Source organism: Phalaenopsis equestris, unplaced genomic scaffold, assembly GCF_001263595.1.
Source record: "Phalaenopsis equestris unplaced genomic scaffold, ASM126359v1 Scaffold000511, whole genome shotgun sequence".
NCBI classification, from domain to species: domain Eukaryota; kingdom Viridiplantae; phylum Streptophyta; class Magnoliopsida; order Asparagales; family Orchidaceae; genus Phalaenopsis; species Phalaenopsis equestris.
This window is the reverse complement of record NW_018164951.1, coordinates 1,078,695-1,092,269: the sequence shown is the minus strand read 5'-3', so window position 1 is coordinate 1,092,269 and position 13,575 is coordinate 1,078,695. Positions and strand designations below refer to the sequence as shown.

At 38.4% G+C, this 13,575-nt stretch overlaps 1 protein-coding gene across 1 annotated transcript in view; it reads left to right on the top strand.

The window, feature by feature from the left end:
- The window catches only part of LOC110028307 (jacalin-related lectin 3-like), a 28,879-nt gene that overhangs the window by 12,064 nt on the left and 3,240 nt on the right, over positions 1-13,575 (top strand). The window contains exons 3-5 of the mRNA XM_020730099.1: positions 900-1,056; positions 6,291-6,432; positions 6,465-6,643. Of these exons, the coding sequence (XP_020585758.1) occupies positions 900-1,056; positions 6,291-6,432; positions 6,465-6,643 (478 nt within the window). The remainder of the gene's footprint in view (positions 1-899; positions 1,057-6,290; positions 6,433-6,464; positions 6,644-13,575) is intronic.

Genomic DNA, 13,575 nt, shown 5'->3' with positions numbered 1-13,575 from the left:
CCAATAGTCAGCAAAATCAATCCTAGCGACCGGAGCCACACAAAAGAGAAAGGGGAATGCAAGAGTGGCATACGAGAGCACAGAGAGCCGCAGGGTAAAAAACAAAAAAATATCCCGAATAAACACAGGTCGTATGGTTGAACCTGCAGCCCACATTTATTTATCTTTTTCCAAAACTCAAGTATGTCGTGATTTTCAAATAGACGATTTTGTTGTTTCCCCACCGCACCATGCCTTTTATGATTTCGAAACAACTTTATAATACTATTTTATAAGACTTTATATAATTTAAACAATTTTTAGTAATATAGATTTGGAGACAACAAAAGTTAAACTTTTTTATAATACTTTTAGTAATATTTAAGTAAAGTTTTGCTTGAAACATGTCTAAATATAGGCCACCTAAAAAAGTAAAAACTTAACAAATTCGTGATAAAAATGCAATAGATTTAAAGGGAAATAAAAAAAAAAAGTTTAATTTGCGAAGAAGAACATAATTCATTAGTACATTTGAAAATTATGATTCATCTCATTGTCAGTCACTTATATCTATATCTATATAATATATATATATATATATATATATATATATATTAGATTTAAAAAGCATCAATTTTATTAAGTAAAACGAATCAACACTTCGACATGTGTATTGCTGAAATTTTTTATTCTACTAATTTAATAGAGGATTTATAGTTATAAGTGATATACTAACTAAAAAATTGATATACCAAGTGTATATATCAATTTTTTTGCATCTCATTATGTTTAATTCACACAGCTCTCTTTTATGTGTTGGTCAGCCTGCACTTATAAAAGATTCTTTATTAAAGTTACATTTGTCTATAATTCTCAATTCATTTTTCAAAAATTTTCTATCATAATCTGTGGAATTACAGGGTGGAAGCAACAGACTTGCAATGGGCGAGAGTAGAGGGCGTTTTTTCGTTGAATACAGTTGCTAAAAGCGTGCGCTTATACTTCAATGGACTTACTGAAGGAGTTGATTTGTTAATTCGACATGTATCCATTTCTCCTGTGTTTAAGAATTTTGTGGTATGTTTCTTTTTTCACATATAGATTGCAATTATTATTAACTAAATTTGTTGTATCGAGTCATGGTTTGAAGAAACACCCCCATCGATCGTTCTGAAGGTTGATGATCGTCCTAAGAGACTTCCTTTTGTCATCTTCTATCGATTGTTCGACTAAGGTGTTTTCTCCGTCGCTGCTCATTTGAAATAAGCTTCTATTGCTACATCCGATCGGTTGTATTTCCTTCTTGGGTCGCCCATCTACTTTGAGATTCTTGCGAACACATTTTCGTGTGTGCATATTTAGTTTCTCGTTTCTCTTACTCCTCGGAAATTGTCTAACACATGAGGACAAGAGAATTTTTTATCACGTATACATAAATGAATAAAATAATAAACGATATTATTGTGCAATAATGGATTTTGATCGGTTGTATTTCCTTCTTGGGTCGCTCATTTACTTTGAGATTCTTGCGAACACATTTTCGTGTGTACATATTTAGTTTCTCGTTTCTCTTACTCCTCGGAAATTGTCTAACACATGAGGACAAGAGAATTTTTTATCACGTATACATAAATGATATTAGTGTGCAATAATGGATTTCCATGCCCAAACCATTATAAATAGGCTTTGGGGCAAGGGAATTTTGCACCACTTCAGTGCCTTTAATTTCATTTGTCTTGAGTTTTCCTCCCTACCTGTTTTGCGCAATGTCTGGCGAAGGAGTCCCACCTTCGGACAAGAGCATGCTCCTCAAGGCGACGAGTGACATGCAGACGCAAACCCGCAAGTTGGATGTGAAGAGAAATCTTGTGGGTGAGGCTTCTACCGAAGGACTGAGTAAGAAGAGGGTTGTGTATAAGCACAGACCTAGTGATCATGAGACTCGGCTAGTTTCTTCAGGTTTCCTTGCGGGCCCTTCTTAGAAGAGGGTTGCAGGTCAAGTGAGAGACCATCCAGATGACTCATGCGAGACGTTCATGTGGGTTGGGTGTTTCACCTGCGGCTTTGGGGGTAGTGATCCCCTAGAGAAGTGCTGAGGTGGTGGTAGCCAAGGTTGAGATGTGGCTTCACCAAACTAGGAGAGGCTTCTCCTTGGAAGGTGGAGGACCAGAAAAGCGGGTGAAGATCTCTTTTCTTATTTCACGTTCGAGTCGACCTACTTTTAACTAGTACATCATCGATATACACCTCAATGTTTCTTTGCAAATATTACATTCATAAGAAATTGGTAAGTTTCCCCGATATTTTTTTAGCTCGAAGGCATTACATTGTAACACAAAACACCCTCACAAGTGATAAAAGCAATTTACTTTGCGTCGCCTGAGTGCATCTTGATCTGGTTTTATCCAAAGAATGCATCAAAGAAGCTTAGGACTTAGTGGTTAGCAACTGAATCTACTAGGGTGTCGATCTTTGGCAGGGGGTAAGAGTCTTTCGGACAAGGGGAGTTCAGGTTAGTGAAATCTATGCACATAATGCACTTTCTGTTGGTTTTTTGGACAATCCCCACGTTGGAGACCCAAAGGTATTGAACTTTCCGAATGTACTTGGTCTTTTCCAATTTTTGAACCTCTTCTCAGAGAGGTCCTATTAGTGTTATAGCTGGGCTGTTAATCTTCAGCTTCATGGGTCGAGCCGACGGATCAACATTAAGCCTGTGGGACGCAACATCAATCAACGCTCCTAGAAGTGCCTCGATCTTTCCTGGGTTGGCTTTTATACCTTTATGGGTCAGCAGGTAACCCAAGAATTTATCGATCGTGGACCCGAAGGTGAATTTTAGGGGGTTTAATTTTATGTTAAATTTTTTAAGTATTTGAAAGGTTTCTTTTAAGTCTTTGACGTGCTATTCCGCCAACCTACTCTTATCGAGTACATCATTGACGTATACCTCAATTTTTCTTCTTTTTTGATTTGCAAATATTACATCCATGAGGCGTTGGTAAGTTGTTCCGATATTTTTTAGCCCGATGGCATTGCATTGTAACAAAAAGCACCCTCACAAGTGATAAAGTCGATATTCTTTGCTTTGTTTGGGTGCATCTTGATCTGGTGCTATCCAAAGAATGCATGAAGGAAGCTTAGGACTAAGTGTTGAATATCTGAATCCACTAGGGCATCGATCTTCGGTAGGGTTTAAGAGTCCTTTGGACAAGGGGACTTTAGGTTGGTGAAATATGCACACATACTCCGCTTTCTGTTGGCTTCTTATACCATCACCACTTTGGAGACTCAAGTGAGGTATTGCACTTTCCGAATGTGCTTGGCCTTTTCCAGCTTTCACACCTCTTCTTGGAGAGGTCATGCTAGTGTCATGGCTGAGCACCTGATCTTCAGCTTCATGGGTCGAGCCGACGGATCAACATTCAGCCTGTGGGCACAGCATCGATCAACACTCCTAGCATTTTGGTGGGCGTCCATGCAAAACGTCTTGATTATTCTGAAGAGTTTGGACTAGCAACTCCCTGTGAATTCCATCAAAAGCCTCACTGATTAGAATTATCTACCTGGATCTCCCTTGACCGTCGTGACTTCGCGAGTGGCTTAGATGGTCTCAAGGCGACCCTTCCTCGCATTCTGGATATCCAGGGGGTCATGTTCCACGTTGCTTATGACTCTTAAGTTGCAGACCTGAGACTACTTCAGGCCGCCCCTGACTATGATGAGTTCACTGTCTCCAGTAAACTTCACAGCGACTTGGTAAGTGGAGACTACTTCTCTAAATTCATTCAACGGCGGACGGCCAAAGATGACGTTGTAGGTTGGGGGTGAATCCCCCTTGAGAAAATCTTCAATAAGGGTGAATTTTTTCTCGTTCTCCCTTCAACTTATCGGGAGCTCGATCATTCCCAGTTCCTCCTTCCTCTCGCTAGAGAATCCATACAGTGGACCAGCTGGTGATGTCATTCAATCGGCGGTGAGGCTTAACTTATCAAACTCATGTTTAACCAGTACATTCATAGAGCTACATGTGTCAATTAAAATGCTCTCTAATTGATAATTGTTTATTATAAATGTTATTACAATAGCATCATTATATAGTTTTCCTTTTTGGGGAAGATCCTCATCAGTAAAAAAAGATAGGTGGATGGTTCTTGGGCTTCGAAGCGAAGGTAGTGTCGCAGAGCTCCCCTGTTTGTTGCCTTTTCCGGCTTGCCTTCCTGGGTGGCTCGCTTCCTCCGAAGATTGAAGGCACGTACCCTGCAATGTGAACGGTGTTAGTGAGAATGGGGTTTTCGGTAGTTCTTCCTATGGGAGCCTTGCCCTACCACTGAGCCACAACTCTAAAGGCGACGAATTCTCTTAACTTTCCTTCCTTGACCATTTATTTGATCAGGCTTCATAGATGTCTGCATTTCTCCATGTCATGCCAAGGGTCTCTGTGATACTTGTAGTACTTTCTGCTGGCATCGCCTTCCTGAAGAAGTCTTTAACTTAGATGGCATCTATTATCTCTGTCATGGATAATCAAAGCAGTGTCTCATGGGGGACTTCATGGTTATGTCGAGGTTGCTTCTGGTGGTACGAAGATTGATGCTTATAGGGTTTAGTAGGAACCTCTTGTCTTCTCGGCGTTGGATGGAGTAGTTATCGGGCGACCCTCATAGTGGGGGATGTTTAATGATAGTGTGCTTTGTATGGGTTGTCCTTCGATATCCTGTGTAGGTCTTTCCTGATGTCTTTGCTTGGCGGGCTCAAGAGCGTTCGTGTAGGCGAAGATGTATCTGTTGCTCATCTCCAGCAGCTCGACCAAGCTCAAACTGAACCTCTCCGACTTACTCCTTGTGTCAGCATGGTCTGAGCCATGTTAGGCTTCAGGCCCTTGACATTTAGCATCTCGCTCTTGAAACACGCGATAAACGATCATAGGCTCTCGTTTTCCCCCTGTTTCAGTTGCCACAGGGATCGAGCGTTCTTCTTGGGCCTCAGGAAACTGGCGAACTGGGATAGGAAAAGCTTCCTCAACTCCCCCTGCGGGCAATCCGTCGAACCACCTTAGGGTGATCGATCTTAGTGTCATGAAGAACAACTTGCATTTGAGAGCATCCAAAATCCTCAAAAGGTAGATAGTCAGCTCGAACGACACGAGGTGGTTGTTACAATCTCATCGTCCTTTGTACATTTCCAGGACCAACATTTTGAACTTCTCCAGGGGTTCAACTCCGGAGAGCTGCAGGGAAAAAAACAATCTCTGGTTGTTTCAGTGCCTCAATTTGCATCGGTCGATTCCTTTCTTCCATAGGGTCAGATCCATCTTTGTGCTGGTACAGTCCTTCTTCAGGCTTTTTCTGTGGGTGGATTCCCCTCTTTCTATTATTTGTCGGCGGTTCTTCTTGAGGGGTGTTATGTGTTCCTTACCTTGCTGGCTCTCTTACTGGAACTGGAGGGGCTGCTAGAGCAGCGATCGCCCTAAGGACCTCATCGAACTGTCCTGAAATCTAGTTGGTGCTCTGGGTTCTTAAGTTTGGCAACCTTTGTTGAACAAATTCTTCCATGAACTCTCAAGTACATGCTACTACTTCCCTTTCGATCCTCTGGCTAAAATCGTCTTATTATTGAAGGCATGTTCCACACTCACCGCATCTTAAAGGATGTTGAATCATAGATCGTCTGGGAAATATGCCCAATGAATGGGACGTTCTATGAGGAGGCAATTAAGAGAGAGAGAGAGAGAGAGAGGGTGAAGGAGCGATAGTAGACTAGCAAAAGGGTATCCTTTATTCATAATATGTACCCTTATTTATAGGCCTAGGTCTCAATATTTTAAAAGTAAATTGCCTCCTAATTGTTAACGTTTCAGGGGGGTGTTTTGGTAATTTACATGGGTATTTGTATATAATAAGGCCCGACACCTATTCGACTGATAAGGGCTGTTTGAAGGAGCCCTTGATTATCGTCCTAAGGGACTTGCTTTTGCCATCTTCTGTCTATCGTTCAACTAAGGTGTTTTCTCTATCGCTGCTCATCTGAAACGATCGTCTATTGCTACATCCGATCGGTTGTACTTTCTTTTTAGGTCGCCCATCTTCTTTGAGATTCGTGTATACACATTTCATGTGTACATAAATAGATACCTACATTGGAATCGAGTGATATGTATATATGTATTAAATCTTCCAAATTTTTTTCCAGCTAAAACTTTTCCCGTAAATCTTGCTAAAATGACATTCATTAACAATTATCAACATTCTTCAGTTTATATCTCAGATGATTTATGCATTTACTGCAACTAACATTACTTTTAATTTTAGATAAAGCTAGAACACCCTGAAGAGTACCTAACTGGCATAAGTGGCTACTCTAGAAAGCTGCAACAAGGAATGTCTGAAGTCATCTCCTCACTAACATTTAAGAGCAACCTCCGCACCTATGGACCATATGGTACCGAACAAGGATATGGTACCGAACAAGGAGTACCGAACAAGGAAAATTCTTCAGTTTCAATAGTGTTGATTCTGTAGTAATTGGATTCCATGGTACTTCTGATAACTACCTGAAGTCCATTGGCTTGTACTTAAAGCCCCTTCAATCTACAAAGCCATTACTATCCGCAGATCATTCCATGCTCGTTTCATCTTCAAGCGGTGATTCATATGACAAGAAGGTAACACTCGTCTTATTTTCCTAATCAAATGTGGCTTTTTTTACTTGATATCTTATTTTCCTAATCAAATGTGGCTTTTTTTACTTGTTTGCAGATACTTTTATATATAATTATTTAATGTAGTGTTATAACAAAATGATAATAAAATGAAAAATTATTTGAGAAATAATAAGAAATCACATAATATAAAAAGTACAAGAAATTTATATATTGATGATATATTGGACAGAGTAAAATGATTAAGTGATGCAATTGTGGGGGATAAAGCTCATATGTTAAATTAGCACTTAACCCTCACATCTTTATATTCTTTTCTTTGATACCGGATTACTTGTAACCCGTGTCAAGCTTCGAGGAGGCTTGAGTGGTGTTGAAATGTTCACTTGTGGCCATGCAACATATTTTTGTGCTTTCTGGGAAATTGGTAGCATTGAAAGTACTTATTAAGGGACCCCTCTACATTTACTAATGTTGTAGTTGGGAAAATTGAAGCTGATTTATCATTTCCACCAGCCTTACAGTACTTGGGTGTGATTCCAAAGCCATCTGAACTTGTTTTTCTAATGTGACGGTTTAAAAGGTTGCTATTCTACAGGTTGAACTGCATACGATCTAAATACATAAGGATTGAGTGGTATGAGCTGCGGCCTAGGATTAGCTATGGTATCTATTTTGTTAATGAAGTACATTAAGAAATGAATTCTGATCTCATATATTTCGAATGTTGAGAAAATTTACATACACATCACTTACTTCCTAGGCACTAAATTTCTGGGCATTTACATATAAAACATCTGATTCCTTTATATATACATTTCTAAAACGTGAATTTCAGCTTTCTTCCTCTAAATCTCTATGAATTCGGTGGTGTATATGTAAATACCTTCAATGAAATTATGCAAGTCCTCATAGTGATGTTAAAGTTGAAAGTTATTGTTATGCAAAATCTGAAATTATATGGGTTGGTTTTATGCAATTTTGAAATAAATATGGAATATCAAAGTGGCCTATAAATTCGAGATGTGGGGTAAGGGTGGTGATGCAAAAAAATCACTCTCAACTCTTCTTTATAGCTGAAATCTATATCAACAATCAATTATAGATGCCTGAGTTGCTTGTAATTCATTCCCTACTCTTAAGAAATTTGTGAACGAACAACAGATACTGCACTTGTAAAACAACAGATACAACACTTGTAAAACAACATACACTACACACCAGCTACCACATATCAGATACTACATACAGATACTACACTTCTAAAAAATTCAAATACTAAGTATTGGTTCACTCATTAATTAAAGTGGTAGGGATTAGAACTGCCCAATTCTAGGATGATTAGCTGGTGACTTTTAATTGATATTGATATGTACACTTTGACGCTTTGATTGCCTGTGAGATTAGAGAATAGAAAGTCTACAGTTGAGTCTATCCCCAAATTGAAGTCTTATACCCCATTTTGATTTACCATATACTAATCACTTAACTTTTATAAAAAAAATATGCATGCTCAAATATTCCATATGTAAATTGCAAATGTTTGTCTAACCTCTTTTCTTTATATATAACTTTGCATTATGCAATTGTAATTTGTTTTGAAGCATCAACATAATCAGCCAGATACTCTTTAATATTTTTCTTTCTTTAGTGTATTATATTGCATAGTATTTTCTTTCTTATTGTACTCTATTGCGCAGTTTATTTCTTGATGTACTATACTTTACTACATAGCTATTTCTTTCTTTACTGCATTGTGCTATATACATTCATCTGTACTCATATTTTAGTTACTACACTTCTAACATGTTTATACATAGCACCTTAGGATAGTAAGTGTAGAATGCTTGCTTAGGATTAGACTATATAACATATAACCAAAATACGTTCTTTCATTTCAACATTTTTTAAAATTTCATTATAAAACATTTTCAAAACCACAAATAATGTTTTTCAAACTTCAATAAACTAATAATAAGATCCATTCTTTCTTCTCTCTCCCCTCTTCTGGGAACAAGACGACGACGTAGTGAAGTGACAATTCATCTCTAAGCACGGTTGAGACGACGACAGGCAGTAGAAGGAGGAGCCTTAACTGAACTTTCTTAGACTTAATAATATACACCCATATGACGTGGAGGTCGTTCGTCTCGTACAATGCAAATCCTCACACTATCTTTTAGGACTTCTTATAATTGTAGTCGTACTATATAAGTCCTAAGCTCTATTTACGATTCCTAGGTCGTCCTTTGGTATGACATAAATTCTCCTATTTTCTCAGGTTATTTGCATATGACTTGCAGATATAAGTCTAGAAATATCTAAATAATTTGCAGTATTAAACATCAAATAAGTTCTCTTTCAAAGATGTAAAGCCAAACAATAGATTAGTTTGAGATGTCACTAAAGTTTCTTCAGTATCTTCGATATTTACTATTTTTTCACTTCTTTGTATTCCGAAATAATTGTTACACATTGAATTTTTCCCATTTAATTTTTCCTAAAAGTAATCGTGGAAATCTAAACGTTGAAATCTTGAAGACGACCCCCGATCTTAATCGAAAGTTTTCTTAATTGACTTCCGTAATCTAAGATGCAATTAACTATAGGCGCTTGCCTCTATAGGGAATTAAGAACTTAGATTAATCTAAACCTCATCTAATCTTTGTATTAGAAAGGAGAATTTATCGGCTACAAATTAAACATACCAAAATAGATTCATAACTTTTAAGTTTAAATAGTTAAGTTTACCAATAAGTTATATGTTCGTCGTTTGAGATATATCATTTATGGTATCGTGCTCAACTATTTAAACAATTAGATATATGAGATCTATCTGGTCTCTTTGTTTTCCAAATAAAGAATACCATTTTCAAAAAATGAAAATTACATTACATATTAAATTTGAATTTAAAATTTTATTTTGAACCAAAATAAATATTAGTCAACTTGTTGCAATCGAAGACCCTAACAGAGTTGTTGGAGCTGACCAATAAGCACATTTCGACTAAGGAGTATAACCCCAACCGCGCCTCCTCAAGAGTAGAATCCTCTGTTTGTCGCCTGCAAAAAAGGGTTGCCTAAGGTAAAAGGTGGAGACTGAAACTTGATTCACAACCTTCTGCCAATTCACCATACAAAGATGCTTGGTCACCCCCGACATAACACAATGCTGAAAGAGTCAGGCTCAGTGTCCTGACGAGGGGAAGGCTTAGTACGGCAAGCGCCTGTTGCCTAATTATTAATCATCCAAAACAACAACTTTGAGAGTGTCAATGGTTGAGATAGTAGAGATCATAGAAAATAAATGTTATTTTAAGAGAGTGGAACCAAGGAAGACCAGAGCTTATCTCCAAGATCTGAAGAAGGTATTATGCCTACCACCTACACCATCGATGTGATACGAAGGAATGTCTACACCTCTGAGGTCTGATCGAAGATCTGATCAAGGCTGAAAAATTAAAGAGATTTATGGCAGCAAAAGTAACAACCCAACGATAGGGGAAAACCCAAGTTAAGGAGATATCAAAAAAGCTAGTCTTAGTCCATGAAATTGTTATTGCTGGTCCCAAGCATCTTACGGGGAGATGGAGAATCATCACACCGAGCCAATATGAAGAATCTTTGATCATGAGAATTATACAGAGCCACATGTACGACTAAATGATGCTCACATCCTCTCATAGCATTCACCAACGAAGACTCATCCCAAAGAGTAACCCCTACAACGACGTTATTGTTGTCACTGAACCAATCAACAATTACTAGATTGATAACACTCTCATCGACGCTCACAACGTCATGAACATCTTGTTTAAGTCAGTGATTGGCAAAATGGGCTTCGTCAATGAATGAATGGCAGCTACGACTGACCAATTCTATGTATTTCTTGGTGAGAGGAAGGAAGCATTGGGAACTATCACTCCATCGGTTACTTGGGCAAAAAAAGACAAACTATTTATCAATACGGTGGTTTTCATAGAGATCGAGACTCTACTTATAACACTATCTTCGATCATCCCCTACTTAATTATTTCAAGGCCATCACTTCTACCTATCATGTAGTTGTGAAGCTTCAGGTCGACAATGAGGTCATCATTGTCCACAGTGATATCAAGTAATCTCGCACTTGTCACCTCCAAACAGTCAGAAGCACCCAACATAACACCTCTAGAGCTCGATAAAATGGGAGAAAGAAATCTCAAGATCAACGAAACCACCCATCAGATCCCTGCGATCGAAGACAACACTAATAATTTTTTTCTACTTAGTGAAGCTTTTGATACATGACACAATGATGTGTTGATCGATACTCTCCGGAGCCATCGAAACTTTTTTGGTTGTTCTGACATCGAGATGCTTGAGATATTTATCGACGTTGTCTCCTACTTCATGAATGTCAACTCGGTGGTCTGATCGATGAAGCATAAGATGAGGACGTCTACCATCACACTTGTCGGGCTGATTCAGGATGCAGTTTAAGCACTGTTGCAATTTAGTTACATCCGAGAGGTGCAGTACTCAATGTGGGCATCAAATGACATCATGATACAAAAATCAAATAACAAGTATAGAATTTGTGTCAATTTCAATAATTTGAATATCACTTATCTGACAACTATCCTTGCTACATATTAATGAGCTCATAGACGCGACTGTGGCAATTCAATGATGAGCTTCCTAAATGCTTTCTTTCGCTATCCCCAAATCAAGATGCATCTTACTAACGTTGAGAATACTACACTCATCACAAAAGGAGGAGTGTATTGTTATAAATATAATTCCTTTCTAGCTGAAATATATTTGTTACTAACGCATGATTGATGTAATTTTTGTCAAACAAAAAGGGGAAAATATTGTAGAATTTTATATATAATTCCTTTCAAGTATAGTCTATAGAGCCCACGGCTCTAAAGATGCAATTAAATAGGAGGGATTGCCCCTGTAGGGAACAAGACCTAGAATTAAAATAAACATTATCTTACACTTGTAAGATAAGGGAAAAACCATTAGTTCTGTCGACTGACGAAGGTTTTCATCATCCAGGTAATTAAGCCCATTTTAAAGGTAATATATTTTTCCTTCAAGAAGATATATTATTCTTCAAGATGCCGTGTATGATTACCTAGATAAGAGTCTTCGAAAAATTCTATGGTGTTTGGTGACACAAAAACCCCCACCTGTCTTCATTATAACTATTTGGACTTTCATGTCTGGTTCTCCTTTTGGGTAGTAGAAAGCAACTCCAACTGTCTGGGCACTTTTGCATTGGCCACCTTCACTCTCTCTTCAACCACCATTAATTTTTGCTTGATCTTGAGACGTTATTGACATTCTTGGATAAGGATGGTCGATTGAAGATGAGAAGCTTCCCAGGCCATTAAATGATACTTATTGGTCGTTTAACAAAGGACTGATAAGGTTTGTTCCAAAATGGCCTCTTCGTAGATGGAAGACCGGATAGCATTAACTATTGTCAGAGGGTAGCGAGATGCCACCAGAAAATCAGAATACCAATTCTTATAAAGATCGATCAATGCAAACCTACCGTCTGAGCTCGTGCTCAACTTCAACTCTGCGTTTTGCAATAGAATCAACCTGAATGAGGATCCCTTGTGCTTCTTTCGAGACGAGTCGCTTGAATCGATCGCAAGTAAATTTCCCTCACAACGATACTCCCCTTGTGGCTAATTGGCTTGGGCTATTGGAGAGATCCAATGAGACCAACCAAATAAGACAAATTGCCTTCATCCCTAGCGGGCAGATCGATAAATGTCGGCCAAGGGGTGGTAGATCTTGTTTCCCGTCTTTCTGTTGAAGCCTCCTTACAATGGCTCGTCTCTGTATGATTAGTTGTTCTCTCATCTTCTTGTTGTTGCGTGCCCGATGGGCCCGCAATCAAACAGAAAGTTTAGTGGGAGGTGAAAATGTTGACTTCTTGATGAGGATTAGCTCATTTGTGACAATTCTTTGAGCAACAACAGATGAATCCAAAATAGAATAAACAAGTTACACACTTTTAAGTCTTCTCTAGCACGAACAACCCTAGCTTTAGATCGACCTGTAACTCTATCAGTTTTAGGGTGAGAAATCATAGCTCAGTTAATGGAACGTGCCTCCCCCACCCCCCCCTCCCCGAGCAACAATTGTTGCCACCCTCAGCCTCAATATCAGAGGCTTTCCAATCATCTTTGGTCATCTTATCAAAAGTTTCTAGATCAAACATTTGATTGATAGTAGCCAAATCAAGCAGTGTGATAGTTGCTAGAGAAATATATTGGTGGAACGATAGCTTACGCCCCTCGAAAATACTAGCTTGCACCAACACTCTCTTCAAAATATTTTTTATTCTTTTTTTCTGTAGCTTCACTAGAAGATTTTTTGGATGTATATCACCCCCAAAGGGAAGAATTTAGGCAGAAATGGGGCTTCCAATCCTTCACCTTATTCTTTAGCCCCAACAACTATAATTTGTCGATCGAAGAAAACTGTACGAATCCACCCGGAATGAGAATAAATAGTTGAATAGTTCAACATAGCACAAAATTTTTTTATTGATGGCAGAAGTCGACAAAGGTCATGATGGCTGTTATGGAGTTGGGCATAATCTAGGCGGGGATGACACCATAGTGTGCAAAGATGGCGTGTAACTCTTGAAAAAGGGCAAACAATGGTCGAAATAAAAAGGATCTTCATAGAAGAGAAGGTGGGATCAAAGATTGATGGTTGGATCAAAGACGCAAATCTTCTGCAGTCGAGTAACCTCTCCTTGAGTCATCCATGATTTGCGTTTAGCACGACTTACCCAAAGGCTTTCGGAGAATATCACAGAGTGAGCATGGATAGAGGATCGAGTGAAAATAAGAAGGGTAAAAGGGTAAAGTAAGTGTAACGTTACAAAACACACTATCTTTATAAAACTAAACAGTCGTGTA